The 26,860-nt window shown below is 39.8% G+C and overlaps 3 protein-coding genes across 7 annotated transcripts in view; all 3 read left to right on the forward strand.

Moving 5' to 3' along the window:
* The window catches only part of arhgap30 (Rho GTPase activating protein 30), a 31,039-nt gene extending 22,970 nt beyond the window's left edge, over positions 1–8,069 (forward strand). For all 3 annotated transcript variants that reach the window (XM_089131633.1, XM_089131634.1, XM_089131635.1), the window contains 4 exons: positions 1,980–2,463; positions 2,548–2,684; positions 2,819–3,372; positions 4,547–8,069. In XM_089131633.1, coding sequence (XP_088987759.1) covers positions 1,980–2,463; positions 2,548–2,684; positions 2,819–3,372; positions 4,547–6,185 — 2,814 coding nt within the window. In that variant the 3' untranslated portion in view covers positions 6,186–8,069. The remainder of the gene's footprint in view (positions 1–1,979; positions 2,464–2,547; positions 2,685–2,818; positions 3,373–4,546) is intronic.
* A 484-nt stretch (positions 8,070–8,553) lies between these two features.
* On the forward strand, positions 8,554–20,107 carry LOC120471315 (uncharacterized). The gene is made up of 10 exons (XM_039661120.2): positions 8,554–8,987; positions 10,718–10,807; positions 10,908–10,991; positions 11,093–11,212; positions 13,027–13,215; positions 13,613–13,718; positions 15,213–15,574; positions 17,219–17,430; positions 18,833–18,992; positions 19,136–20,107. The coding sequence occupies exons 1-10, from the start codon at positions 8,753–8,755 to the stop codon at positions 19,279–19,281; spliced, it is 1,704 nt and encodes a 567-aa protein (XP_039517054.2). The 5' UTR covers positions 8,554–8,752; the 3' UTR covers positions 19,282–20,107.
* Positions 20,108–20,683: 576 nt separating this feature from the next.
* Positions 20,684–26,418, forward strand: LOC120471327 (uncharacterized). 3 transcript variants are annotated; one of them, XM_089131636.1, is made up of 6 exons: positions 20,687–21,191; positions 23,316–23,416; positions 23,494–23,563; positions 23,664–23,747; positions 23,849–23,968; positions 25,000–26,418. In XM_089131636.1, exons 1-6 carry the CDS (start codon positions 20,957–20,959, stop codon positions 25,902–25,904), a joined length of 1,515 nt encoding a protein of 504 aa, XP_088987762.1. In that variant the 5' UTR covers positions 20,687–20,956; the 3' UTR covers positions 25,905–26,418. The 3 variants fall into 3 exon arrangements, with proteins under 3 accessions (XP_039517066.2, XP_088987762.1, XP_039517067.2); XM_039661133.2 differs by lacking the exon at positions 25,000–26,418 and having other exon boundaries at positions 23,849–24,718; XM_039661132.2 differs by lacking the exons at positions 23,316–23,416; positions 23,494–23,563; positions 23,664–23,747; positions 23,849–23,968 and having other exon boundaries at positions 20,684–21,191.
* The last annotated feature ends 442 nt before the right edge of the window (positions 26,419–26,860 follow it).

Consider the following 26,860-nt stretch of genomic DNA (forward strand, 5'->3'; position numbering starts at 1 on the left):
CACTTTTATGATGGATAGATGCACTTTTATGATGGACAGAGGCACTTTTATGATGGATAGATGCACTTTTATGATGGACAGATGCACTTTTATGATGGATAGATGCACTTTTATGATGGACAGATGCACTTTTATGATGGACAGATGCACTTTTATGATGGACAGATGCACTTTTATGATGGACAGATGCACTTTTATGATGGATAGATGCACTTTTATGATGGACAGATGCACTTTTATGATGGATAGATGCACTTTTATGATGGACAGATGCACTTTTATGATGGACAGATGCACTTTTATGATGGACAGATGCACTTTTATGATGGATAGATGCACTTTTATGATGGACAGATGCACTTTTATGATGGATAGATGCACTTTTATGATGGATAGATGCACTTTTATGATGGACAGATGCACTTTTATGATGGATAGATGCACTTTTATGATGGACAGATGCACTTTTATGATGGATAGATGCACTTTTATGATGGACAGATGCACTTTTATGATGGATAGATGCACTTTTATGATGGATAGATGCACTTTTATGATGACAGATGCACTTTTATGATGGACAGATGCACTTTTATGATGGATAGATGCACTTTTATGATGGATAGATGCACTTTTATGATGGACAGATGCACTTTTATGATGGATAGATGCACTTTTATGATGGATAGATGCACTTTTATGATGACAGATGCACTTTTATGATGGACAGATGCACTTTTATGATGGATAGATGCACTTTTATGATGGATAGATGCACTTTTATGATGGACAGATGCACTTTTATGATGGATAGATGCACTTTTATGATGGATAGATGCACTTTTATGATGGACAGATGCACTTTTATGATGGACAGAGGCACTTTTATGATGGATAGATGCACTTTTATGATGGACAGATGCACTTTTATGATGGATAGATGCACTTTTATGATGGACAGATGCACTTTTATGATGGACAGATTCACTTTTATGATGGACAGATGCACTTTTATGATGGATAGATGCACTTTTATGATGGACAGAGGCACTTTTATGATGGATAGATGCACTTTTATGATGGACAGATGCACTTTTATGATGGATAGATGCACTTTTATGATGGACAGAGGCACTTTTATGATGGATAGATGCACTTTTATGATGGACAGAGGCACTTTTATGATGGATAGATGCACTTTTATGATGGACAGATGCACTTTTATGATGGACAGATGCACTTTTATGATGGACAGAGGCACTTTTATGATGGATAGATGCACTTTTATGATGGACAGATGCACTTTTATGATGGATAGATGCACTTTTATGATGGACAGATGCACTTTTATGATGGACAGATTCACTTTTATGATGGACAGATGCACTTTTATGATGGACAGATGCACTTTTATGATGGACAGATGCACTTTTATGATGGATAGATGCACTTTTATGATGGATAGATGCACTTTTATGATGGACAGATGCACTTTTATGATGGATATATGCACTTTTATGATGGACAGATGCACTTTTATGATGGATAGATGCACTTTTATGATGGACAGATGCACTTTTATGATGAACAGATGCACTTTTATGATGGACAGATGCACTTTTATGATGGATAGATGCACTTTTATGATGGACAGATGCACTTTTATGATGGATAGATGCACTTTTATGATGGACAGATGCACTTTTATGATGGATAGATGCACTTTTATGATGGATAGATGCACTTTTATGATGGACAGATGCACTTTTTTCTGTTGGTTGCAATCCATTGCGATTCTAAAGCTTGGAAGAGCCAGGAAATTTTTTAATATTCCTCTGATTGTATTCGTCTAAAAGAAGAATGTCATATACACCTAGGATGGATTGAGAGTAAATCATGTGCTAATTTTTTTATCATTTTAAAGTGAACTACTCATAACTACTCTAAACGCATATGGCATCTCCATGTTGTGAGCTCAGGTCAGTATGGTGAGCGGAGGGACTCCGGGAACGTACAATCGCCTGGACTCTGGGGGCGGAGCCAACGGGGCCGAGGGGGCGTCGCAGGGCGTGTCCCGATCGCCAGCCATGACCAGCAAAGCGGACCGGCGCGCCGGGATCCACATCTCCGGGCCTTTTTCCGTGACCGTCCCGCTTCACATCACATCCGGGCTGGCTCTGGGTGTGTTACACGGCGGCTGGAGCGAGAAAGAGCAAACCGTGGAGGAAGACGAGGACGTCAAGAGCAAACATGACGATGTTCATGACGAGAGTAAAAGAGAAATCAGTGTTTGCCTAGAAGAAGCTCAGGTGGATTGTGGGAAGAATATGGTGGATATTAAAGAAGAAACTGTGCCAGAAGACGGACATGCACCGAGTGACAAAGAAGATCAGATTCTGAATCAAGAGTCGGTGAAGAAGGAAGAAGATCCAATCCCAGAGGTCAAAGAGGAGGATTACATGGGTATATTGAATTTAGTTTGGCGGTGTTTTTATTGTAAATTAAGACATTGTTTTTTTTAATTTTAAAGTCCCACTTTTCCTACAGAGATGAAAGGAAACCATCCGGCGCCGGCCAGTCCGCGCTTCTACGAGGACATGGAGTTTCCAGACCAGGAGCTTCCGATGGATCTACAGGAGGCGTTCGGGTTCTTGGACTCGATGGACAACTCTGCTTCAAACCAGGTGTGTATAATCTGGTCTTAAAATGAGGTAAATACAACCTCAGATTGACTGGGCCGGTGCAACACACTGATCCTTGAGCTTTTGTTTGAAACGCTGTTCATATTGTCTTCCTGCATCTGACGTCTGTTCGCCAGGTTGAGTTTTCAGTCGAAGCGCCATGTTTCGAAACGGAATACGAGGAAGAGGAAGATCAAATCCAGGATAATCGGGCCGCTTCATTCTCATTACAAAACTGCACTAATGACTGTGAGAAAACCACACACAGGCTTATTCCTGGGAAATCACACAGTTTGCCTTACAAGTCCCGGCCCTTCCTACCAGCTCTGTCATCATCATCATCAGACGACGACTACAGCCCTGCTGATGATGATGACGACGATGAAGAGTCTGATAAAGGGTCTGAATATGAGGACATGTTTTGTCACAGTCTCCCATCCAGTCGGTGTTTTCAGGGTCTCTCTTGGTCGGGTCCGGAAACCACCACTAGCAGCGATGTCGCCGCCCACTGCAGTAGCCAATCAGAATGCTCAGATGGGATGCAAAACGCACTTAGTAGAGATGCCGACCAATCGGAAGATGTGATTCCTACAGACAACAGTGAAAACTCTGTTCATCTCAGTTCAGGTGAATTAAACACGGATGAACACCAGAAAGAGGAGGATGCTGGGAATGAGAAACACACGTTGATGTAAGTACCTGAAGCATGTGGATTTATAATCTCTTCCGCTGCTTGTGTGATATTGGCTACGCTTTATTTTGAGGTGTCGTTGTTGTATATTTTAATTAGTGCTGAGTAATATTATTTAACAACATGCACTTGCTATAGGGTTAGGGTAGCCAGGAGTAGGATCTGGTGCAGGGACGTGCACAGACATTTTGAGGGGCAGGGGCTCAAGTGAAAAAAAGGGCACTTCTTATAATTTTTTTTACATTTATTTTACTTTTTTTTAAACAAAAAAGTATATATATTAACACAACTCTAATATTTTTTTTTAAATATTTAAAAAGTTAATTAATTTTATCTTCCTCAAACTCATACAATTGTTTAATTTTCAAAAGATGTCTACAAAATAATCAGTTCACAATCAAGTACATATTTGATACACCCGAGAGAACTGTATCATCATCAAATAAAACCTTCAAAATCCACATTTCGAGTTTGTTTCTGTTTGCATCTGTAGATTTCTTCTAAATTCACCAATTTAGATTTCTAAACTTCAGGGGAAAGACTCTTGATGTAGCTATGTAAGTCATTAACTTTAATAATAAGAATTTTAGGCCATAAAAATGCATAAAAACGTCCGGATTTTCCATAGAAGGCCATAAATTTAGCCACATCTCATTCATTCATTATCACTACACAATTTTTCGCGATAAAACGATATCAAGTTCAAGTCAAAATCGTCAATACTCGATATCAATATAGAGTTCGATAAACGTTCGATAATATTTATGTGGCAAAAGCACAACGAAACTCAATTGACGCGCGCGACTGTTTATCCGCTCGGCTCAAAGTCCAAACGGCAGAGGTGACGCGTTTACTCTGATCGGCGCTTCAGAACTCCTGACCTGATATTTAGATACACTATGCGTTAAATATATTTCTTTGACAGGGAAACTTTGCGCAAATAGTAATATGTATTTTCTTAAAAAATAAAATAAAAAAGCACCCCAGAAAAAAGGGCACTATCTCCCCAGGAATAAAAAGGGCAGGTGCTCAAGCCCCCTTTGATGTCTATGTGTGCACGTGCCTGATCTGGTGTATTTATGCCTAATTTACTGTGGTAAGAACATGTGATGTAACAAGAACACCGTAAAATAAAGTGTCACTGTAATATTTTACATCTCTTGTTTGTGTACAGAAGGGAAGATGAAGCCAGTGACGAGGACACGTATTTCGGGCCGGACTCGATCCCTTCTTCACCAGAGCCGAAAACCGCGGCCAATGAGCTTCCAGGTGCCGGTTACCATGGTAACAGTGAGGTGACGACCAATGAGCTCACTGTTGTCGACTGCATCTCATTGGCTCCTCGAGATCCACCATCGGAGAAACAAACGGCGATCATGAGCGAGGATGAGGACGGCATCAACAGAGCCGACACCGAGGAAGGACAGTGTGATGATGATGATGATGAAGAACACGCTGATGAGAAGGAAGTGAGCGAGACTGAAAGGAGGGAAGATTTGGAGGGAAACAGTGGAGAGGAGAAAGAGGGAAATTCAACACTTGGAAGACAACAAGACGAGAGAAAGGAAGACTTAGAGTGTGAGGAAGAGGAGGAAGAAACTGTACAAGGAGATTTAGTGGAAAATACTAGAGAAAGTGAGATCATTTCAACGGATGAAATTATAGAAGGAGAACAAGATGAAAGAAAAGAAGATTTAGAGGAAAAAAGTGAAGAATGTGAGGAAGAGGAGCAAAATTCAAAGGATGAAACAACAAAAGAAGGAGAACAAGATGAAAGAAAAGACGATTTAGAGGACAATAGTGGAGAATGTGAAGAGGAAAACTCAATTAATGAAACTGTGAAAGAAGGAGAACAAGATTTAGTGGAAAATACTAGAGAAAGTGAGATCATTTCAACGGATGAAATTATAAAAGGAGAACAAGATGAAAGAAAAGATTTAGAGGAAAAAAGGAAAGAAGAAGAGCAAGGATTAGTGGAAAATAGTGTAGAATGTGAGGAAGAGGAAAATTCAACGGCTGAATCTGTAAAAGAAAGACAAGAAGATGAAAGAAAGGAAGATTTAGTGGAAAATGAACCTGTAGAAGGAGAACAAGATTTAGTGGAAATTAGTAGAGAAAGCGATGGAGAAGAGGAACATGCAAAGGATGAAACTGTAAAAGCAGAACAAGATGAAAGCAAAGAATTAGAGGAAAATAGTGGAGAATGTGAGGAAGAGGAAAATTCAACGGTTGAATTTGTAAAAGAAAGACAAGAAGATGAAAGAAAGGAAGATTTAATGGAAAAAGCAAAGACTGAACCTGTAGAAGAAGGAGAACAAAGCCCTGAGGAGGAGGAGGAGGAGGAGGAGGAGGTGAGCCTGAACACAGACGCTTGTGTCATTGAGGAGATCCTTGAAGGACCAGATGAAGCTGAGGAGATTCAGCGTGAAGAAAACGACAGCATCTCGTCAACGGCTCCCAAACGCTCGGCCAATCAAGTCAAAGCGGTCCCCGCCGTCCCGCCCAAACCTCAGAACTCAAAGCTCACGGCGTTGGCGCTCCGGCAGCAGTTCGAGCACAGACACGCGGCGGACGGAGCGCAGGAGGAGGACGCGGGGCCGAGAGCGCGGCCGGGGAGCTGGGACGGTGTGGTGGACCGGAGGAAAGATCTGCACAGGGAAGCGGAGCGAGACGGGAAGAGGAACAGCGGCGTCAGCATGTGCTTCGACGAAGCCGTCGCTCGCGCCACAGAGAAGAGGAGCAGAGAGAAGGAAAACACGGACCGGCTCTCCGGAGCGCACTGGGACAGAGACAGCAGGAAAGGGGAAAACTGACGAAAGCGCGTCTCCGCCACCGATCAAAAAGGGCATTCTCTGGACTTTATAACTCGCAGTTTGGTAACACTTTCTGTTACAGTGTCTTTATTACACGTTGCTATAATACTATATTACGCTTTACTGTCACCTGCCCGTATACGGGAAACCTAAACTTACTTCACTATTTAATCCTAATCTAGTCATGACAAACTATATATTTTGTTGGAAAGGTCTAAGACTACTGCTAAATAGATTTTTGACTGCTGTTTTTTTGTGTGCACCTCAAAAAAAATATGCACCATAACAGGAGTTCTGATCTGTTTTTATCGCATCACATATTTTAGTAGTTATCATAAATTAGGTATCATTTGAAAGCTTATTCATCCTGTGAAAACCGTTTTATAATTGAACGTTGCGTTACCTTAGAAACGGTAATCTAAGTTATTTTATCAGGCTCCTCCCCTTTTGGGCATCATTAGATTTAATAATTTATGATCTTCTAATTTTGACAAAACACATATTGTCAGAAAGGTCTGTGTCTCAATGTTCAAAATTGATATTTGGACAGAAATGTCGGCAGAATATATGCAACTAAATTTAATGGAATTCAATGGCACCCGGTGGCTATTTTTGGTACTACGCCCAAATTTTTGTGATATCAACTTCAAATTTGGAACATAACTTGGTTAGATATATGGCTTTGATTTTATAGTAAAAAAATATTTTGTAAAACATATATTTTATATAAAATAAAAAATATTTAGTACAGTATTTCTGATTGACTGTAAATTTAAACGTCCATAACTTTTTCATTCTTTCATTTTTTTTAAGTGTTTTCACTTCAGCAATAATCTGCTGAGTGTTTCCTTTAAAACAAGACCAAACTTGGGGTATATATTCAAAACCATTTAAGTTTGAATTGTGCATTTTTAACCCCCATTCTCAAAAAAGGGCGTGACAGCTGAGGGGTTAATAGCTATAATTATACGTAATTACATGGAACTAAGCCAAACCCTCATCCTAACCTGGTATGCTAACACTTCGTTAAAGTGTCCTCGTTACATATTGTTACTATAAATTATACGTAATTACATGCAACTAACCATTACCCCATAGTAAAATGTAGTTACTTAATTTTTAAATATATAATTACAGTGTAACAAAGACACCTTAAAATAAAGTGTAACTGCGAGTTTATATCCACGTCACAATTACCTTTTTATTCCGTGACAGAAACAAGCTTCCATAACATGTTCGTGTAGTGTAAAATATTATTATGCAAAGAATGGAAAGTTGTGGATGTACCAACACTTTTACATTCTTTTCAATATTTTTATATTCTTTTTCAATATAGTAATTTTCTTATGATAAAATATATAAATATATGGGGATGAGACTGTTTGTATAGCTTATGTATCTCAAATCAATTTAAAATGTAATAAATATTTTTACATTTAACACAGTCACCCTTGTGAATATTAATGGTAACACTTTACTATAAAATAGTTTCATGAACTAACAATGATAAATCTTTCTGAAGCATTTATTAATCTTAGTTCATGTTAATTTGAACATGCAGATCAAAATGTGAACCAACATAAATGCTGTAAGAATATATTGATAGTTCATGTTAGCTGTTGTTTTAACTAACGTTGACAAATGAGATCTTATTGTAAAGTGTTTCCATATTAAATAATTATCTGATGTCAGTGGTGTTCATTTTCACCCTTAATGGTTTAATGTTGTGATCGTTGCATTCAAGGACACACACATAAAGACTAACCCAACAGCTTAAGACATCTGTATAGACAGGAAATTGTTTTATGTATTTTTATTTCTGTTGTTGTATACATCCAACACGCTATGCATTTAATTTCAATAAATTAGTATTTTCACTATAAATATATGGTTTATGTTTTGCTGTTTTTTACTCATTTATATATATTTCAGGTTTCAGAATGGTAAGTCTGACCATTTCTAAAATTCGGCACAAAATGTTTATTATAAACAACAAAGTGATCATGAGATGCGAAAAGAAATACTGATGTGATAATGATTACCTCTTTCACCATTGTCAAACATTCACTAGAATTAACTTCTACTCTGTTGAAAAATAATATTTGGAATTAAATCTTTGGTAAACACTTTATTTTACAGTACCATAGTAATAACAGTAAATACTGCATTATTACATGCAACTAACTTTCAACCTAATCCATAACCTGTACATGTAGTTAGTTAATAATACTCAGCACTTAACTAACACTGTTACAATGACACTATCAAAAATAGTGTAAGTTAACCAAAATCTTTCAGTATGCATTCATCTCTCAGTAATTCGGGTCAGTGCGTTTTTCTATGGCGCTTCTAAACTAGGTTTTATTGCATTGAAACGAAACCATCCGACTTCTATTGGTCCTCCTAACGGTGACGTCACTTCGCTTGGAACTGGTCATCTCTTTGTGAGATTTGTGTAAACATTGGTACATGCTCGACTATTAACCCAGCGCGAGGACAGGCTCAGAATCCCCATAGTCTTCATATTAAAACAATAGTCTTGTGTTGTTCGACTGTAAGCGGCTGTAATGTCTGCGTCGGCTGATATCCACGCGACGCTCGCGTCGATCCTCGAGCGCTTCGCCAAATGCGCGCTGCTGGAGATGAGTCGCGCGGTGGAGCAGGAGATGACGCGCCGGAAGATGGAGGTCGAGACGCTGATGCTCAAACTGCAGTTTACCGAGAGCGAACTGCGATCAGCCCGAAAGAACCAGTCGAACCTGCGCTCAGTGGGAACACAAGTCAACACCAGCGGACAGAGAGGTACTTCAGTCACACATGATGATGACACTGTTTAAACTCGACATGACGCCCCTTTCACTCTTTAAAGAATGCTGTATGTAACTTTTTAACTCTACGAAAGCATAAAAATACCATGTTTGCATTGGAAACATGAGTTCACACACTCGTTCCTCAGAATAACACTTCTACAGCCAGGTATTATACTTTGAAATGTGCGTTCCGTGCTGGAATGTCTGTTTTTGTTTTGGTCTGTGTGACTCCGCCCACTGCAAGTTCACCCCGCGATGGCAGGAAACTCATGCTGCGTCCCAATTCGCTTACTTATACTACGCCCTAAAAGTATGTACTCTTTTTGTGAGGAAAAAGTACATACTTTTGAGTGTGTAGCAAAAGAGTAGGCAAGCTTTGGGACATACTATCACGTCATCTTTAACGGACGGCTCTGTCGCGCGCTGCGACCGTAAACTGCCCTGTCAATCATCTTGTCACAGTTAAAATCCTCCATTCTATCTTTTATTTCCTACCGTTTCGGAGAGCACGTTCATCTGCCCGTTGTGGGTCTTTCATGCTCTCCTCGTGTTTGCAATTTGAATATAATGATGCATTTAAAACGTATAATGGCTAAACGTGTCTTTACAAAAGTTCACAATGCTGCTGCAAATGCAATATATTGTGTGGACAACATTGAATAATTCATTTTCGTCAGGTTAGATACTGATAATTAATCACTCAAACCTCTTTATCTAAACCTCTCTACACAACCGTCCTCCGTATCGACTACGTGTCTGTAGTTTTTTTTAACACTTTTATACTCGTGTTTGTAGTTCTAACCGAATCCTCGTCCGACGCGCAATGGTTTGTGGGCAATATCAGCCGTTAGAGAGTGTGCATCGATCTACACTTTGGATTCTGACCGGAAAAAGTAGACCATCCGGGTATCTTTGAAACACTCATTTCAACATACTACGATTTGGGACGTACTAATTCTATTTTCGAATACTATTTAGGACGGATAGTATGCGAATTGGGACGCAGGGAGGGTATTTTAGGCTTGGAAACGAGCAAACAAACTGTGTCAGATCGCAGATTCCACACAACATAAAAAGCCTTGTTTACCCTCTAAAAATCTTTATGAATGAGAGCATATTAAAACGCTGATAAATAAACGTATTAACTTTTGACAATTGCGCTCTCATCATCTAATTTTCCACGTCTCAGATAGCATACTATATCCGGGCCTCATCTGTGGCGCACGTGGCTCAGCTTTGGCTGCGGAAAAGGTCACATGGGCCACATCTGGCCCACATACATCAAGCTGGATTTAGTGTGAGTTGCTGTGTGTGGCCAGGATGTGGCCCATGTGACCTTTTCCGCAGGCAAAACTGAGCCTGCGGAAAAACATTTGCTACCTCGGTATGCTTTGATTAATTTTTATGTTATAATAATATAAGGGTTCACACCAAAAATGAAAATTTTTTCATATAATTATTCACCCTCAAGTCATTCCAAACAGAGACTTCTGTTCATCTTCAGAACACAAATGAGATTTCTGTCCCTCCATTGACACTCTATGCAGCGACACTTTGAGAAGTTCATAATGAGATGTACAATTAATATGAAATGACCGGTTTAGACCAAATTTTCTAAAGAGACTCGTGGTTTTAAATGATGAACTGATTGAATTGAGGCGGTTTCTCAGAAATCGCTGTATATCATGTTTTATCCATCATGTTTCACTGTTTCCTCATCAGAGGTATGCAGACTCGGGCAGGAAGGAGGAATCAAATCCATTCAGATCAAAGAGGAACACATGGAGGACGACCAGTGGGACAGTGGGCCGAGTAAAACACACTCTGTTTTATATCAGATGCCAAAACATGATATTCTAATACACATTCTCAGTCATTTTATGCTTATTTGGTTGATTGATTTCATCCCTAGTTTCTCCGGCTCTTTCCCCGTTGGGTCCAGAGGTGGAAGACCAGGATAGTTTCGGCACGGGAACAACAGGACCAGCTAGAGTTGGTCAGAGATCACTTCATATCAGGACTAGTTGGACTAACCAATCTTTAGAATTATGGGCCTCTCTGAATTATGAACTCTGTTCTTTGTTCGTCAATCTTTAGGTAGTGATTTTATGCTAACGAGTAAAATGAAGCCCGGTGGACTGTGGAGTTCACCGGTGTCCCAGGAATATCCAGCGAACTCCGGAGCCCTGAGTTTGGACGCTTCTCCTCTGGAAACAGGTGAGCGATTCGTCACAGGTGTGTCTCCGAACCGTCAGCACGTGGACGAACCGTACAGAAAACGTACAGAGCCGCACAGAACCGTATAGAAACCGTACAGAACCATACAGAAACCGTACAGAGACCGCACAGAACCGCACAGAACCGTACAGAAACCATACAGAACCGCACAGAAAACGGACAGAAAAAGTACAGAACCACACAGAACCGTATAGAAACCGTACAGAACCATACAGAAACCATACAGAACCTTACAGAAACCGTACAGAAACCGCACAGAACCGTACAGAAGCCGTGAAGAACCGTATAGAACCATATAGAACCGTACAGAAACGTACAGAACCGCACAGAAAACGTACAGAACCGTACAGAAGCCGTGAAGAACCGTATAGAACCATATAGAACCGTACAGAAACCGTACAGAAACCGTACAGAACCGCACAGAAAACGTACAGAACCACACAGAACCGTATAGAAACCGTACAGAACCATACAGAAACCGTACAGAAACCGTACAGAAATGTACAGAAACCGTACAGAACCGTACAGAAGCCGTGAAGAACCGTACAGAACCTTATAGAACCGTATAGAACTGTACAGAACCGTATAGAACCATACAGAAACCGTACAGAACCGTACAGAAACTGCACAGAACCGTACAGAAACTACTCACAGAACCGTACAGAACCATACAGAAACAACTGACAGAACCATACAGAAACCGTACAGAACCGCACAGAACCGTACATAACCGTACAGAAACTACTCACAGAACCGTACAGAAACCTTACAGAAACCGCACAGAACCGTACAGAAACTGTACAGAACCGTATAGAACCGTACAGAAACCGTACAGAAACCGCACAGAACCGTACATAACCGTACAGAAACTACTCACAGAACCGTACAGAAACCTTACAGAAACCGCACAGAACCGTACAGAAACTGTACAGAACCGCACAGAACCGTATAGAACCGTACAGAAACCGCACAGAACCGCACAGAACCGTACAGAAACTGTACAGAACCGTACAGAACCGAATAGAATTGTACAGAAACCGTACAGAACCGCACAGAACCGTATAGAACCGTACAGAACCCTATAGAACCGTACAGAACCGTACAGAACCGCACAGGACCGTACATAACCGTACAGAAACTACTCACAGAACCGTACAGAAACCTTACAGAAACCGCACAGAACCGCACAGAACCGTACAGAAACTGTACAGAACCGTATAGAACCGTACAGAAACCGCACAGAACCGCACAGAACCGTACAGAAACTGTACAGAACCGTACAGAACTGAATAGAACCGTACAGAAACCGTACAGAACCGCACAGAACCGTATAGAACCCTATAGAACCGTACAGAACCGTATAGAACCGTACAGAAACTGCACAGAACCGTACAGTACCGTACAGAACCGCACAGAAACCGTACAGAAACCGCACAGAACCGTACAGAAACTGTACAGAACCGTACAGAACCGAATAGAACCGTACATAAACCGTACAGAACAGCACCGAACCGTATAGAACCGTACAGAACCCTATAGAACCGTACAGAAACCGTACAGAACCGTACAGAACCCTATAGAACCGTATAGAACCGTATAGAACCATACAGAAACCGTACAGAACCATACAGAAACCGTACAAAGTCAAATGAATTACAAGAGTAGCAGGTGAAATCATGGGATCCAAGCAAAGGTCAGTCGATCAATTATATGAAATTGCTGTTCAGAGAACCATGAGCATATCAGCCCTTTAGACAGTGGAATAATTTGATTGATATTAGTCGTGTTGACAGGAAACACGTTCCACATTATCAGCTTTGTGGACACCGAAGAGGTGGAGGTCGTGCCCGCGTTCTGGGTGAAGAACGGTGTGTGTTCATGGCCTCCGTACACGGATGAGGGCGTTCAGAGAGCGAGCGAGAGCTCGGAGCAGCCGCAGGAGTCCTGGCCCGCACATAAGGTCAAAATCATCTACACTGCAAGTATGTACAAATACTTTTGTCATGTCTGCAAAAACTGCTTTTCTTACTTAGTATTTTTGTCTTGTTTTCAGTCCAAACATCAAAAAAGTCTTAAATCAAGAAGCATTTACTAGATGAGTAAATATATTCAGTCTTGTTTTCCGGGGAAATAAATCAAAATTTAGTGAGTTGTTGCTTAAAACAAGCAAAATGATCTGCCAATGGGGTCAGAAAAATAATCGTAATATAATCGTATATGTAATATCTTATGGCATTGGACTCATGCACTTTTATATAATAATGTTTTGATATTTGGACTGGAAACAAGACAAAAATACCAAGTAAGAAAAGTATTTTTGCAGTGTAACCGCAGTAAACACGTGTGTGTATTTTGATTTTGTAATGGTGTCGTTGATAGATAACTACAGTGAAGCGATGCGGAAACTTCCTCTCGTGGAACAGCAGAACGCTCTCCGCTCGCAGGACGGGCCCGGCTCCCCGAGGACACTCAAACACAAAATAAAGTGTGTAAATATGTCTAAAAGGTCTTTGAATCACATTTACACGCAATTACATTAGGCCATATTTACCACAATACTTCCACGCTGACACCGATAATCCTTTACATTTGAAAGCCGATAACCGATATATCGGCCGATAAATCTAGATCCAAATTTTAATATAATTTTTGAGAGGCTGATTACAAAAACAAAAGTCTAAGCATTAAAAGCCACGTCCCAAACACACGATTATAATGCTGTTCTCAGTTTAATTTTATGTAGCCGATATGACGTCACATTCACTGCGCATCTGAAGGAAATAATCCATTATTCATCGCTTTAACCCTCGAGTCACACTTGTTATCTTCCCGGTCAAAAGTGACCGGACACCTAAAAATGAAACTTTCTCCATCCCAATAAAACCAATGCAATTTATTTTTGTTCTATAATATTTATTCTTTTTAATTTAGTATTTTGAGACAATTTAATTGAATTTATTAATATTTATGCAATATTTATGGTTTATTTTTGCCATGGAAATATATATATATATATATATATATATATATATATTTATATATATATATATATTATTTTTTTCAAAAAAATATGAATGCAGTATTTTAGTTTAATATAGAGTCTAGGCCTTCAGAAAAAAATTTTTTGGAAGAAAATTAGCACCATCTGGTTCAAGTATAGAGAAAAAGCTTAAAATCATGATGTAACCACTAGATGGCGTGTACAGCTCTCTATGGAGAGGCATGTGAATTCCCCAGGTGTTTATGGACACATTTTTTTGTTGTTGGTGGTGGTGGATTTGAATATATAGTTGAAACAATCTCAAAAACTATTTCTTATAAAAAAAATTGACAAAAAACAAAAATTCACATTTTTTTTTTTTTTTTTACAATTTCCCATTCATTTCCTATGGGGTCATTTTTGACCAAAGACCACAAGTGTGACTATTTTTTAAGACCACTTAGCATGCTCAGATCATGACCTCAATTTTTTTGTGTGTTCACATACCCAATGCCATAAAGGTCACCAAGTTTCGTAACATTCCGATGAAGCTGTGATTTTTAACATTTCAAAACAGAAAATTTTTCAGTCAGAAATGACCGAAGAGCACCTGAGGGTTAATGTATCGGCCAAATTGTCTCATCACGCCGATAACCATAACGTTAAAAATGAACATAAGGAATATATCATGCATCTCTAATCCCTAAAGCAAAATGACAGAAGATCTTAAGTCTTGTTTATTGAAAAAAAAAAATATTAAAATGAAGTGAGTTTGAGCTTAAAACAAGAACAAATATCCTTGTTTTCTCTTTAAATTAAGATTATTTTTCAGACTCGTTTTAATCACAAACGGCCATTTTGCTTCTTCTCCAGTAAATGTCTTGATTTAAGAATGTTTAGATATTAGTGCAGGGAAACACACAGATTTTTCACAAACACACATATTTCACTGAATATCATGGATGTACCAGCCTAACTTAATAACTATCCAATGTCTAGACGAAACAGACGGCTTCTGGATGAATACGACGCTGATTTGGAGGCCGTCGCACCCCAAAACACTAATTTACCACAAGCCCCTCAAATACAACCTCCATGCAAGAAAACTATTTTATCAGCGTCTAACGAGCCGAGTCGACCCCTGGCCCGAACCCAGACGGGCCCGAGTGAACCCTCAACGCCCCCCGCGCTGGAGTGGCATCATGTGACTCTCGGGTCGTCGTCGTCTTCATGCCAGGCGATTGAGCTGCCCGATCCGTGGCCCGAGAGAACCACACCGGACCCCCAGTCTCCAGAACCGGCGGCTCCGTCTCTGTGGCATCAGGAGGCCAGCCTCTCGTGCTGCGACCCCTTCATCAGATGTAAGAAGCACATACTCCATCATACGTGTAATTTACGTGTATTATACGCATGCGGAGCGCTTTGAGCCAGGAGACGAGCTCTCATGAGCGATCCCACATGTAAGACCTTTTTTTAATACAATAAATAGGGAAAAAAAACGTTGTTTTTTTTTTTTTTCAAAACGTAAAAAAAAAATGTTTTTAATTTTTTTGAAAAAAACATAAGTTCAATTTTTTCACACACATTTAACACTGCAGTGTGTGTGTTTTTTTAGGGAAAAATTTTTTTTGTTTTTTTTCAAAACGTAAAAAAAAATTTTTTAATTTTTTTTTTAAAAACATAAGTTCAAATTTTTCACACACATTTAACAGGCTTTAAAGTCCCCCTGTAGTCAATTATTTTATCCTTTAAAACTCATCTTTGATCACCAAAATTACATATTTAAACTAGTGCTGTCAAACGATTAAAATATTTAATCGCGATTAATCGCATTAATGTCACAGTTAACTCGCGATTAATCGCATATTTTTATCTATTCTAAATCTCTCTTGATTTATTTTTGTCCCATTCTTTTTTCTCATTTTAATGCTCTATTCAACATGGAAAAGCCGGCTCTCAAGCCCAAACGAGTGTGTGCGACGTGCCTTCTGTCTAGCTAGATCCGTTTGCGCTTTGGTAGACGAAGCGACAAAACATCATCGCGCGGCACACGCCATTGAAATGAATGGGTTTAATAACGCAGCGCCGCACATGCCGCGTCCATTTGCAAAAGCATGTGAAAAAAAGTTTGCTAGGCCAAAAAGATCGTTAATCGCGCGATTAAAATGGGTTTGCGTTAACACCGTTAATAATGCGTTTAACTGACAGCCCTAATTTAAACGTTTTTAATTCTTCATGCCTTTAAATATCTTGAATGTAACTCGACACCCTTGCCTCATTTAGTATGCGCAGTTCTATGAATATTCAGATTAGCCCCGCCTCCACTCACTCACTCACTCAGAGATCCACTGGTTGTCGATCACACGTTGATCAGGGGTGCGTTTCCCGAAAGCATCGTTAGCCTACTATGGTCGCAAGTTCCGTCGTTACCAATAGAGTTCAATGGAAATTGCGACAAACTTGCGACCATAGTTGGCTAACGATGCTTTCGGGAAACGCACCCCTGATTGGTTACAAGGTCGTTTGTGACGTCAGTAACACCGGCGATTTTTTTGAGACTGTCTTTTGTTTTAAGGAGGAAATACTCAGCAATTCTGTCCACTTATCAACTTACACATGGTGTGTGTTAAAGCAAATTAAAAACACCACATACACACATAAACAACATTAAACGCTGGATTTACACCACAGGGGGACTTTAATGACTGCTCTTTTCTCTATTGTGTCGTATATCGAGTGAAACGCTTCTGTAACGAGATCACATGGGCGGAGCTTGATTGTGTCTGTGAGGAATTGATTGGATGGTTGTGGTTTACTATTGGCAGAGGTCATGTGAGTGACAGGTTATAGCCCCGCCCACATCATCAAAGAAGAGAAGAGATGCTGCAAGAGGAACTGATTCTGCTTCAAGATTACCAAAACAATAATGATGATGTGCACCTATAAATCATTTATAATAAACACACACTCGAATGTAACTTTACGATTCCTGTTTAATGTTTCAGCGCTCCTTCACGACCTGACCACTAAACAGGAGATTGTTATCGGGCAGCAGATGAGCTTAATAAGGATGGTTCAGGATCTGCAACCACACGGTGTGCGGGAAAACTCCGACGCCGACTGCTTAAATCAAAGACGCTTTCCCATCGAAGACCTGAGGTCGTTATCCGCCCTGGAGAACCAGCTGCGCTCCTGTCCCGAGACCCGAAGGAAAGTGGTGCGTGACTCGGTTATGCTTATTTTACGTACGCTGTATTATTCCCGATACAGCGCTAGCCTCGAGTACATTAGTGCTGTTATTAAACGGTTACCACACAATTCACATATTAAAGCCGAAAATATGTATTTATGCAACTTTCATGAAGTAAAATCTCTAAAAACGTTCCTTCCGCTGGAAAAAATAGTCCCTCACCGTCAACAGCAACAGAAGAACACATTATTCCTCCATTACACGGACACAAACACTGTTTATGAGTGTGTGTGTGTGTGTGTGTGTGTGTGTGTGTGTGTGTGTGTGTGTGAGTGAGAACACTTTATATTGATAGGACTCAAACTTCACGGAGAACCAAGAAAACTTAAACTTAAAAAGACTAAATGTAGTATTTAAGTTGTTGATCACTTGCAAAGCTTAATGACTATCGTAGGACAACATGTTAATTCATGCTAAAATATTCTAATCATAATAATAAAAATAATAATAAATTTTATTTGTAAAAGCACTTTACATTTAAAAAAAAACTCAAAGTGCTAATCATGCTAATAACATGACTATCGTTGGTCAACATGTTAATTCATGCTAAAATATTCTAATCATAATAATAATAATAATACATTTTATTTGTAAAAGCACTTTACATTTAACAAAAACCTCAAAGTGCTAATCATGCTAATAACATACTAATTCACGTTAGCAACATGCTAACAAAATGTTAAAACATGCTAGCAACATGTTAAAATGTGTAAAAACATGTTATTAAAATGCTTATTAAATGTTATCAGAGTGTTAAAACCGGTTAATTCATACTAGCGAAATGCTAATTCATGCTAATAATGTTATTAATGTGTTAAAATATGCTAGCAAAAGATGTTAATTCATGCTAGGAATATCTTTCTCTTTCCTTTTCACTAAATTTAAAGCTTTCTAAATTTCATACAGCAAACTGACATTGAATCAACGTGGAAACGACGTCTCTCATGACATCGAAACAACGTTGATCTGGCATTGTTTTGCTCATCGAATTAACGTTGAACCAACGTCAGACGCGGCATTCTTTCAAAACTAACGGAAAATCGAAAATTGGTTTGCTTTCATATTGTTGATTTCAAGTTGATTTCAAGTTGATTTTCCGTTAGTTTTGAAAGAATGACGTTGGTTCAACGTTAATTCGATCGATGAGCAAAACAATGTCAGATCAACGTTGTTTGTTTCATGTTTCCACGTTGATTTAATGTCAGTTTGCTATCTGGGAATTGTCAAGCCAACATTACTCTCTAGTTCTTTATTCTTTAGTGTAATTTGCCAAAATATCAGTGTCACTTAGAAAACCCTGTTGTGGTTAAAGTGCATTCAGAGCGTGTGTTTCCCCGACGGCACAGTAAGAGGTGTTGTACACCTGCAGGTGGATGAGCTGGGCTTACTGGGCGGAGTGGACGTGAAGGACACGGTGTGGCGGATCATGAAGCAGGCCATCAAAAACGACCTGGCCAAAACTGTCAACTGGAGAGGAGTGAACGGGAAAACATCCTTCCAAAGTTTAGAGTTTAAGAACGTTGTGATTGGTAAGTGCTTTCAAGGTAAATCTTCTTCCGGGTGTTGTGGCACCGCGGCGTCTCGATTTATAATGGTGCGTTTCATCTCCTGATGACGTGCGGGAGAGTAAAAGTAGAAGTGTGTGTGTGTGTGTGTGTGTGTGTGTGTGTAGAGGCTGTGCGGAGAAACCCCACGTGTGCGCAGATAACGGAGCTGGAGGTGGAGAAGGCCATCATCCGCTGGTTTCATCTGGCCGGCGACCGCGAGGGTGGACGGAAGAAGAGAACGCCGCTGCAAGACGTCGGCTTGGAGAACTGAGGACAAACATGCGTTCATCAGTACCTTTACATTTGTATTGTTTTGCTTTGCATTTTGCCTGTACATATTTGCACATCCGTCGATATATTTTATATTTCATTAGTCTTTTATATTCACTTACCCTATGCAATGCCGCGTTAGATATTCAAGTGCATCTTTATAGTTTGAAATATTTATTGCATGTTTTTTATTTGGGTGCCTATTTATTTGTTGCCTTCGTTTTATTGTCTTATCTGAACTCTATGGAAGCTTGTTTCTGCCACAGAATTAAACATTTTAAAAGATATCTGGCACTTTATCTTACATTGTCACTTTATTTTTCAGAATTGCGTGTTATAAAGTCAGAATTGTGAGATATAAAGTCAGAATTGTGTGATATAAAGTCAGAATTGTGAGATATAAAGTCAGAATTACGATATATAAAGTCAGAATTGTGAGATATAAAGTCAGAATTGCGATATATAAAGAATTGCGAGATTAAAAATCGCAATTAGCCTACCTTTTTTATTCCGTGGTGGAAACGAGCTTCCATAAAACCATTTACACTTTGCATCTCCACATCTAGAAGTATAGATTTTATTTTTCATTTGTCACTTAGGCTATATACCACATTTGTTCATTAGTTTATGTTATTTGTGCAACTTTATACACTACAACTTTTAAATTTACATTTTATTATATATTCTACTGTTAGGCTACTATTTATTCTAGTTTTATCTTATGTTCATCTGACTCTTTTTAACACCGTGTTTCATTTGTGCTATTACCTGGGTTTCAGCATTTTTGTTATTTTTGTCTGTATTAATAAAACGGATTATACTTCGCATTTTCTTAGTTTCTGTAGTTTCTTTTTCCCACCCTCTTCTTCAGTTAATAAATTTTACAATATATGAATATTATATTTGCAATTCTCGCACTTTTTTAGGCCAGTTGTGGCTGATTCTGTTACTCGTTTTTGAATAGGATATTAAATATGCAAAACACCAGCTTTCATTTTTTGGGTGCATACAAAAACATTTTACCCATTTCCGGCCGTTGGCATAGTTGGGTAAACTTCTATAGCGGTGAATACGAGATTACATTTTTTTTAAGTGTGTATGTGTCCCAATTTTCTCAGATAGCAAAAGAAAAACTTGTTTCCACAACTTTCAAAATGAGAAAAAATACAGAGAGATTCACAGTTCGAAGGGAGAAATAATTTTACACGGCGTTAACTAGTTTTTTTTTTTTGTAATTCGATGCAAAAGTAAAATAATACATACTATAATACAAAGATTAGTGTTATACATTGTAGACATTTAAAAAATTTAAATATAAAAAAATTGCGGGATTTGCAATGATGACCGTTAAAACACGTCATCACCGTCTGAAAAGGGATCTTGCGAGATTTAAAGCGAAAGATCCCCTGATGATTTATAACGGCACTTCTACACTAGGATTTACGGTCATAATGAGCATACTGGTCCTTTAAACGGTGACGTCACTCCACCAGGAAAACGGTCAACTGTTTTGTGAGATTTGTGTAAACACTATTGATACATGCTCGACTGTCCGCGTCCTCGAACCCAGCGCGCGGCTGAAAGAAAGAAAGAAAAAACACCAGATTGGACGCGAGGCTCTTTGGAAAACACTTTACAAACAATAGTCTTGTGTTGTTCGACTGTAAGCGGCTGTAATGTCTGCGTCGGCTGATATCCACGCGACGCTCGCGTCGATCCTCGAGCGCTTCGCCAAATGCGCGCTGCTGGAGATGAGTCGCGCGGTGGAGCAGGAGATGACGCGCCGGAAGATGGAGGTCGAGACGCTGATGCTCAAACTGCAGTTTACCGAGAGCGAACTGCGATCAGCCCGAAAGAACCAGTCGAACCTGCGCTCAGTGGGAACACAAGTCAACACCAGCGGACAGAGAGGTACTTCAGGCACACATGATGACACTGTTTAAACTCGACATGACGCGGGACTCATCCCTGCCTTTTGCTCCATTCACTCTTTAATCATAATGTATTAACTTGCTCTTAAACCGGTGAAGTACTATGCAAGGCCTCGCGGCTGTTGAGCCAATAGCTAGAGACCTAAGTTTTGACTCCGCCCCTTCAATCTGTCATTTTCATGATTTTTCAGCTCTTGTCAAAAACAGCTTTGATAGTTTAAAGTCAACAGTAGGGCAAAGGAGCGCTTCCTGGACTTCAAGGCTAGGTTAAAATAGAGGTGCTCTTGGATTGGAAACTAGATATAACGAAAAGGCAAAGGAACTCCAAGGCACACTCAAATAGAAAAGTTAAAAAGCCTTTAATATCATGGCTTGGTCAATTTTGAGTTTATTTATTAAACCAATCTGCCTTACAGTATTAACTTACATTTTTTTAAATTATTTTAATGTCAGTTTACACCGTTGGTATGCCACCAACTTCAAAAGCGCTACTACCCTAACAAAAAGTGCCCAAAAAAAAAAAAAAAACATGCTACCGAAAAAAAATTAAGTAATGAAAAATGTTATTTTTGAATGCTCTTAAAAGTCCAGGTTTTTACAACCATCGAGGTTTAAAACAATCAGGTCAACGTGTGATCTCTGAGATGCTGTGAGTGAGTGGAGGCGGGGCTAATTTACATATAGAACGCGTATACTGTGTAGCAATCTTTCTTTTTCTCTCTCTCATGTTTTTTTGTTGTTGTTGTTGTTGTTGTTTTTGTTTTAGATAATATATGTTTATTTTATTTTATCTTGTTTTTTGTTTTTTTGTATATGTGATGCTTTGTCTCTGTTTTTAGGGTGACTGTGTAACATTCTGTCAAGGGTCTACGGATGAAAAATAGCCTCTTGGGCTAATTCTGGCACGTTTACACTTGTTTATTAATGTGCATTGACCCTGTAAATAAATAAAATAAAAACAAAAAAAAATACTAAATGAGGCAAGGCTGTAGAGTTCCACCAGTTTTTCAAAACCGTTTTTTATTATGCGAATATTGAAGGACCGTTTAAGTTTATAATTTTGCAGATATTGGAACTTACTTTTGAGTGTTCTCTGATCATTCTGAAATTAGCTGTAACATTTAAAACAATTTTGATGATTATCCAACTTAAATAAAAACGTTTCAGTAACAATGTATTTAATGCATTTATGCTAATATTTTGAGAACATTCTTGAAGACCAATTAACTAAACAAACGCTCTGTTAACATTACTGGAATAACTCAAAGTCCCCCTGTAGTCAATCATTGTATCCTTTTAAAACTCATCTATGATAAAGTTATACCTTCATTCAGATCTGCCTCTATTCTGGTCTTTAACATTCACTTTTCATCATCTGATTTTCACATTCTCATTCCATATGCTTTTATTCAGTACTATTATGTTACTGAAGTAAAACGGGTTGCAAATTCTAAATCATATTAACTTTAAGTATTAATGCTTGCAAAAACACATCATACAACATATAAACATAGGCTAGGTGTCAGATGGCTGCGTACTGTTGTTAATACCACTTATAGGAGTATTATATACAAAAATGATCCTTCTTCTATCATGTACTCGCCCTCATATCGTTCCAGACCTGTGTTTCTTTAATGCAGCTTTAATACTAAACACACGGATGTGTGTGAACAGGATTCTTTTTGAAAAACTTTTTTATCTGTAAAGAGGAAAAAACTTTTAGAGTCTAGTTGACACAATTCCTGCCGACACTTCAGGGATGCGATGTGGTCGTGTCAGGCGCAGGTCCACCATCTGATCTAGATATGGATATATCAGTAGCTTAGGCGGTATAGGGTCCAATGGATTTGGAAAGACATGAGGGTAAATAAATGAGTGCAGTAAGAGATTTCTGAGAAACCCTGTTAGAAGAGAATCAGACCAAGCGCTACAACACACTTGTAGCCAGTCAGCAATAAGGGGCGTGTCCACTTATGATGGGGGAGGTGATCGTGACTTTGGGGGCGGAGCAGTTTCAGCAGTTTCTCAGAAATCGCTCACTGCACCTTTAGCAGTGCATGTGTCTGTTGCATTTCATCCTTTTTCAAAAACCATTTCTCACCAGAGGTAAATCTCAACTGCGTAAAGATAAATGATAATCATGACGGAGAATCACAGACGGAGACACACACGGACGTTTCTTCAGCGCAGACGTTCACACTGAACGTAAGGATCTTCATTATTAGATTCTTCTTCAGTAGACGTCATAGAGTAACCCGATTCTTTGTCGTTCTAAACTGCAGGAAGACGGAATCAAACCAATTCAGATCAAAGAGGAACACATGGAGGACGACCAGTGGGACAGTGGGCCGAGTAAAACACACTCTGTTTTATATCAGATGCCAAAACATGATATTCTAATATACATTCTCAGTCATTTTGTGCTTATTTGGTTGATTGATTTCATCCCTAGTTTCTCCGGCTCTTTCCCCGTTGGGTCCAGAGGTGGAAGACCAGGATAGTTTCGGCACGGGAACAACAGGACCAGCTAGAGTTGGTCAGAGATCACTTCATATCAGGACTAGTTGGACTAACCAATCTTTAGAATTATGGGCCTCTCTGAATGATGAACTCTGTTCTTTGTTCGTCAATCTTTAGGTAGTGATTTTATGCTAACGAGTAAAATGAAGCCCGGTGGACTGTGGAGTTCACCGGTGTCCCAGGAATATCCAGCGAACTCCGGAGGCCTGAGTTTGGACGCTTCTCCTCTGGAAACAGGTGAGCGATTCGTCACAGGTGTGTCTCCGAACCGTCGGCACGTGGACGAACCGTACAGAACCGCGGCCGCTAACCATGCGCTTCCATCAGCGTCAGATCACAGAGCGGACACAAATGCGGAGAGAAGCTCTCGCTGCCCTCAGTGCGGAAAGACCTTCACTACTCGCTTCTACCTGAAGATCCACCAAAGAATCCACACCGGAGAGAGACCGTACACCTGCCCTCAGTGCGGCAAAGGCTTTTACTGCAACTCGCACCTGATCTCACACCAGCGCTCACACACCGGAGAGAAACCTTACAGTTGTGAAGAATGCGGCAAGTCCTACTCGCATCTAAACTCGCTAAAACTGCACCAGCGCAGCCACTCTGAAGAGGAGGCGTATGCGTTTTGGTAGCATTCACAGTCACAGATCCATGCTGACAAGATTTTATGAAATCCCACAATATTTTAAATTTGACTTGCTTGTTTTTTATGATAAATTAGTAATATTGCTTTAAGTTTGATGTACTTTTTTTCAGGATTTGTTTTTTTCAACTGTCACATACAATGCATTTCATTTATATACATGATTTAAATTTTTATTTTTAAAGCCAGTAAAACTATGCTGTGTCTTCTATGTTGTTTTTTTGCTACTTTGTGATTGTGTGAATTATTTAAAATGGAAGCATTGATTAGATGCATTTTGCAAATTACAATAAAACCTATGACTTTCTGATGTAAAATCGTTGCGGTCATGTTTTTCTGGGCAATTTAGTTTACACAATTTATTGCATGAATATGTGTATGTTTGTAAATTTGAGAGATTTCTGTCCCTCCATTGACATTTTATAAATATAATTTTCTGAGGAGACTTGATTACTTTATATGATAACAGATTGAATTTAGGCTGTTATTCACATATAAACACTGATCAGGGAACATGAACAGAAACTCAGCCATACCTGAGTAACATGAGAATGAACCTAATTGGGTTTTTTTTTGTAGAATTTAAAAAAAATCTTGAAGACTTATGTCTTGTATTTCTCGACAGGTGTAACCGCTCATTCGCGGGAAGCTCAGACTGATCATCGCAGCCAGGAAAAGGTCGTTGTGAAGAATCTCTCAGAGGAGAAACCTCACTTTACACATGCGGCGGATGTGAATGCACAACTTTTGAAACAAGAAGAGTCTGTACCGCCGCTGAAGGAACCGGAGGAAGAGGAGCTCAGCGGACTGGAGTTTGAGATGAAGATCGAACAGGTGGAAGAACTTGTGGATCAGACACTGGGTCAAGTTCAGGAAAAGCAGAAGTGTAAAGGACAAAACCACTGCCATGACGGAAACTCTCGTTTATGGTGTTCCGGGAAAGTGTTTGACCATCCGGAAAATCTTGTGGAGTCGGAACAACATTCCCAGAGTTTTACAGATCCATATGGGATGGAGGATCCCACGACCACGTCAACTCAGTCCGGTTTATTGGCTGTTCTGCAGAACGAGAGCTTTGGCGTTGCAGACATTGAGTATGACTTGAATCTTCAGGATTCCCATAGACACTCTCCCACAACGAGCTCATCTGACTCGACGCCGTTCAACACACTCCCATCCTCACATTCAAGCTCGTGTTTGCCCAAAACACTCCCACAGAGTCTGAATGCCGGCAAGCACACAGAACCCAAACCCTTCCGATGTGACGAGTGCGGGAAAGGCTTCCCACAGAGGGGGCGGCTAGTAACACACAAACTAGTGCACTCGAAAGAAAAACCCTTCAGATGTGAGGAGTGCGGGAAAGGCTTCACACAGAGAAAGCGTCTTTTAACACACAGACTAGTGCACACGGGCGAGAAACCCTTCTGCTGTCAGGTGTGCGGTAAAACCTTCTCCAGACAGGACAACTGTCTCAGACATGTGCGCTTGCACAGCGACTGTAGTATTAGTAGTGTTCATTGGTCCCCGTAGGGAAAGTAGTTTAAAGCAAGCTCATACAGACTTTTAAAAGAAATCACAGTTGGCATATACAAACAATAATTTAAAGCAAATAAATCTGATTTAGGATAAACAGACCAGCTGACCATCAATCAACACTGGAAGAAGAATTTATTGCTTGGGGGATAAAAGATAGTTTGGACCTGTTTTCATGCATCGGGGAACACAGAACCGACGGCCAGATCACGGCAATGATTCAAAAACATAAGATAAGGGATGCCTTGTATCATCAACAATTATGTTAGCTTTGTTCTGCTCTTATATACTTGTTAACTTAATTCCCAACAGTTTGCTTGTCATTGTTACTAACTTTTATTAGCGATTTCTTCTTAGCCTCTGAAGCCTTACCAAACCAGCGACTCAAACAGAATGTCATAATGCTTTCAATAAAAGCCCCACATAAAATAAAAACATCACATGCACTCTACTATGGACATTAAAAGACCTGATGAATGACCTGCAGAGAGCTGGGACCAAAGTAACGAAGGCTACCATCAGTAACACACTACACCGAGAGGGACCCTAATCCTGCAGTAACACACTACACCGAGAGGAACCCTAATCCTGCAGGAACACACTACACCGAGAGGGACCCTAATCCTGCAGTAACACACTACACCGAGAGGGACCCTAATCCTGCAGTAACACACTACACCGAGAGGAACCCTAATCCTGCAGGAACACACTACACCGAGAGGGACCCTAATCCTGCAGTAACACACTACACCGAGAGGGACCCTAATCCTGCAGTAACACACTACACCGAGAGGGACTCTAATCCTGCAGTAACACACTACACCGAGAGGGACCCTAATCCTGCAGTAACACACTACACCGAGAGGGACCCTAATCCTGCAGGAACACACTACACCGAGAGGGACCCTAATCCTGCAGGAACACACTACACCGAGAGGAACCCTAATCCTGCA

The sequence above is a fragment of the Pimephales promelas genome, chromosome 5 (assembly GCF_988280905.1).
Source record: "Pimephales promelas chromosome 5, fPimPro1.hap1.1, whole genome shotgun sequence".
NCBI lineage: Eukaryota > Metazoa > Chordata > Actinopteri > Cypriniformes > Leuciscidae > Pimephales > Pimephales promelas.

Bases quoted from the DNA above. Each gene is read 5' to 3' on its own strand.
- LOC120471327 (XM_089131636.1), top strand. From the start codon at position 20,957: ATGTCTGCGTCGGCTGATATCCACGCGACGCTCGCGTCGATCCTCGAG. The intron at 23,417-23,493 runs GTAAGGATCTTC...TCTAAACTGCAG, and splicing joins CGCAGACGTTCACACTGAAC to GAAGACGGAATCAAACCAAT. The intron at 23,564-23,663 runs GTAAAACACACT...TTTCATCCCTAG, and splicing joins CCAGTGGGACAGTGGGCCGA to TTTCTCCGGCTCTTTCCCCG.
- LOC120471315 (XM_039661120.2), top strand. From the start codon at position 8,753: ATGTCTGCGTCGGCTGATATCCACGCGACGCTCGCGTCGATCCTCGAG. The intron at 10,992-11,092 runs GTCAGAGATCAC...GTCAATCTTTAG, and splicing joins AACAGGACCAGCTAGAGTTG to GTAGTGATTTTATGCTAACG. The intron at 13,216-13,612 runs GTATGTACAAAT...TGTCGTTGATAG, and splicing joins CAAAATCATCTACACTGCAA to ATAACTACAGTGAAGCGATG.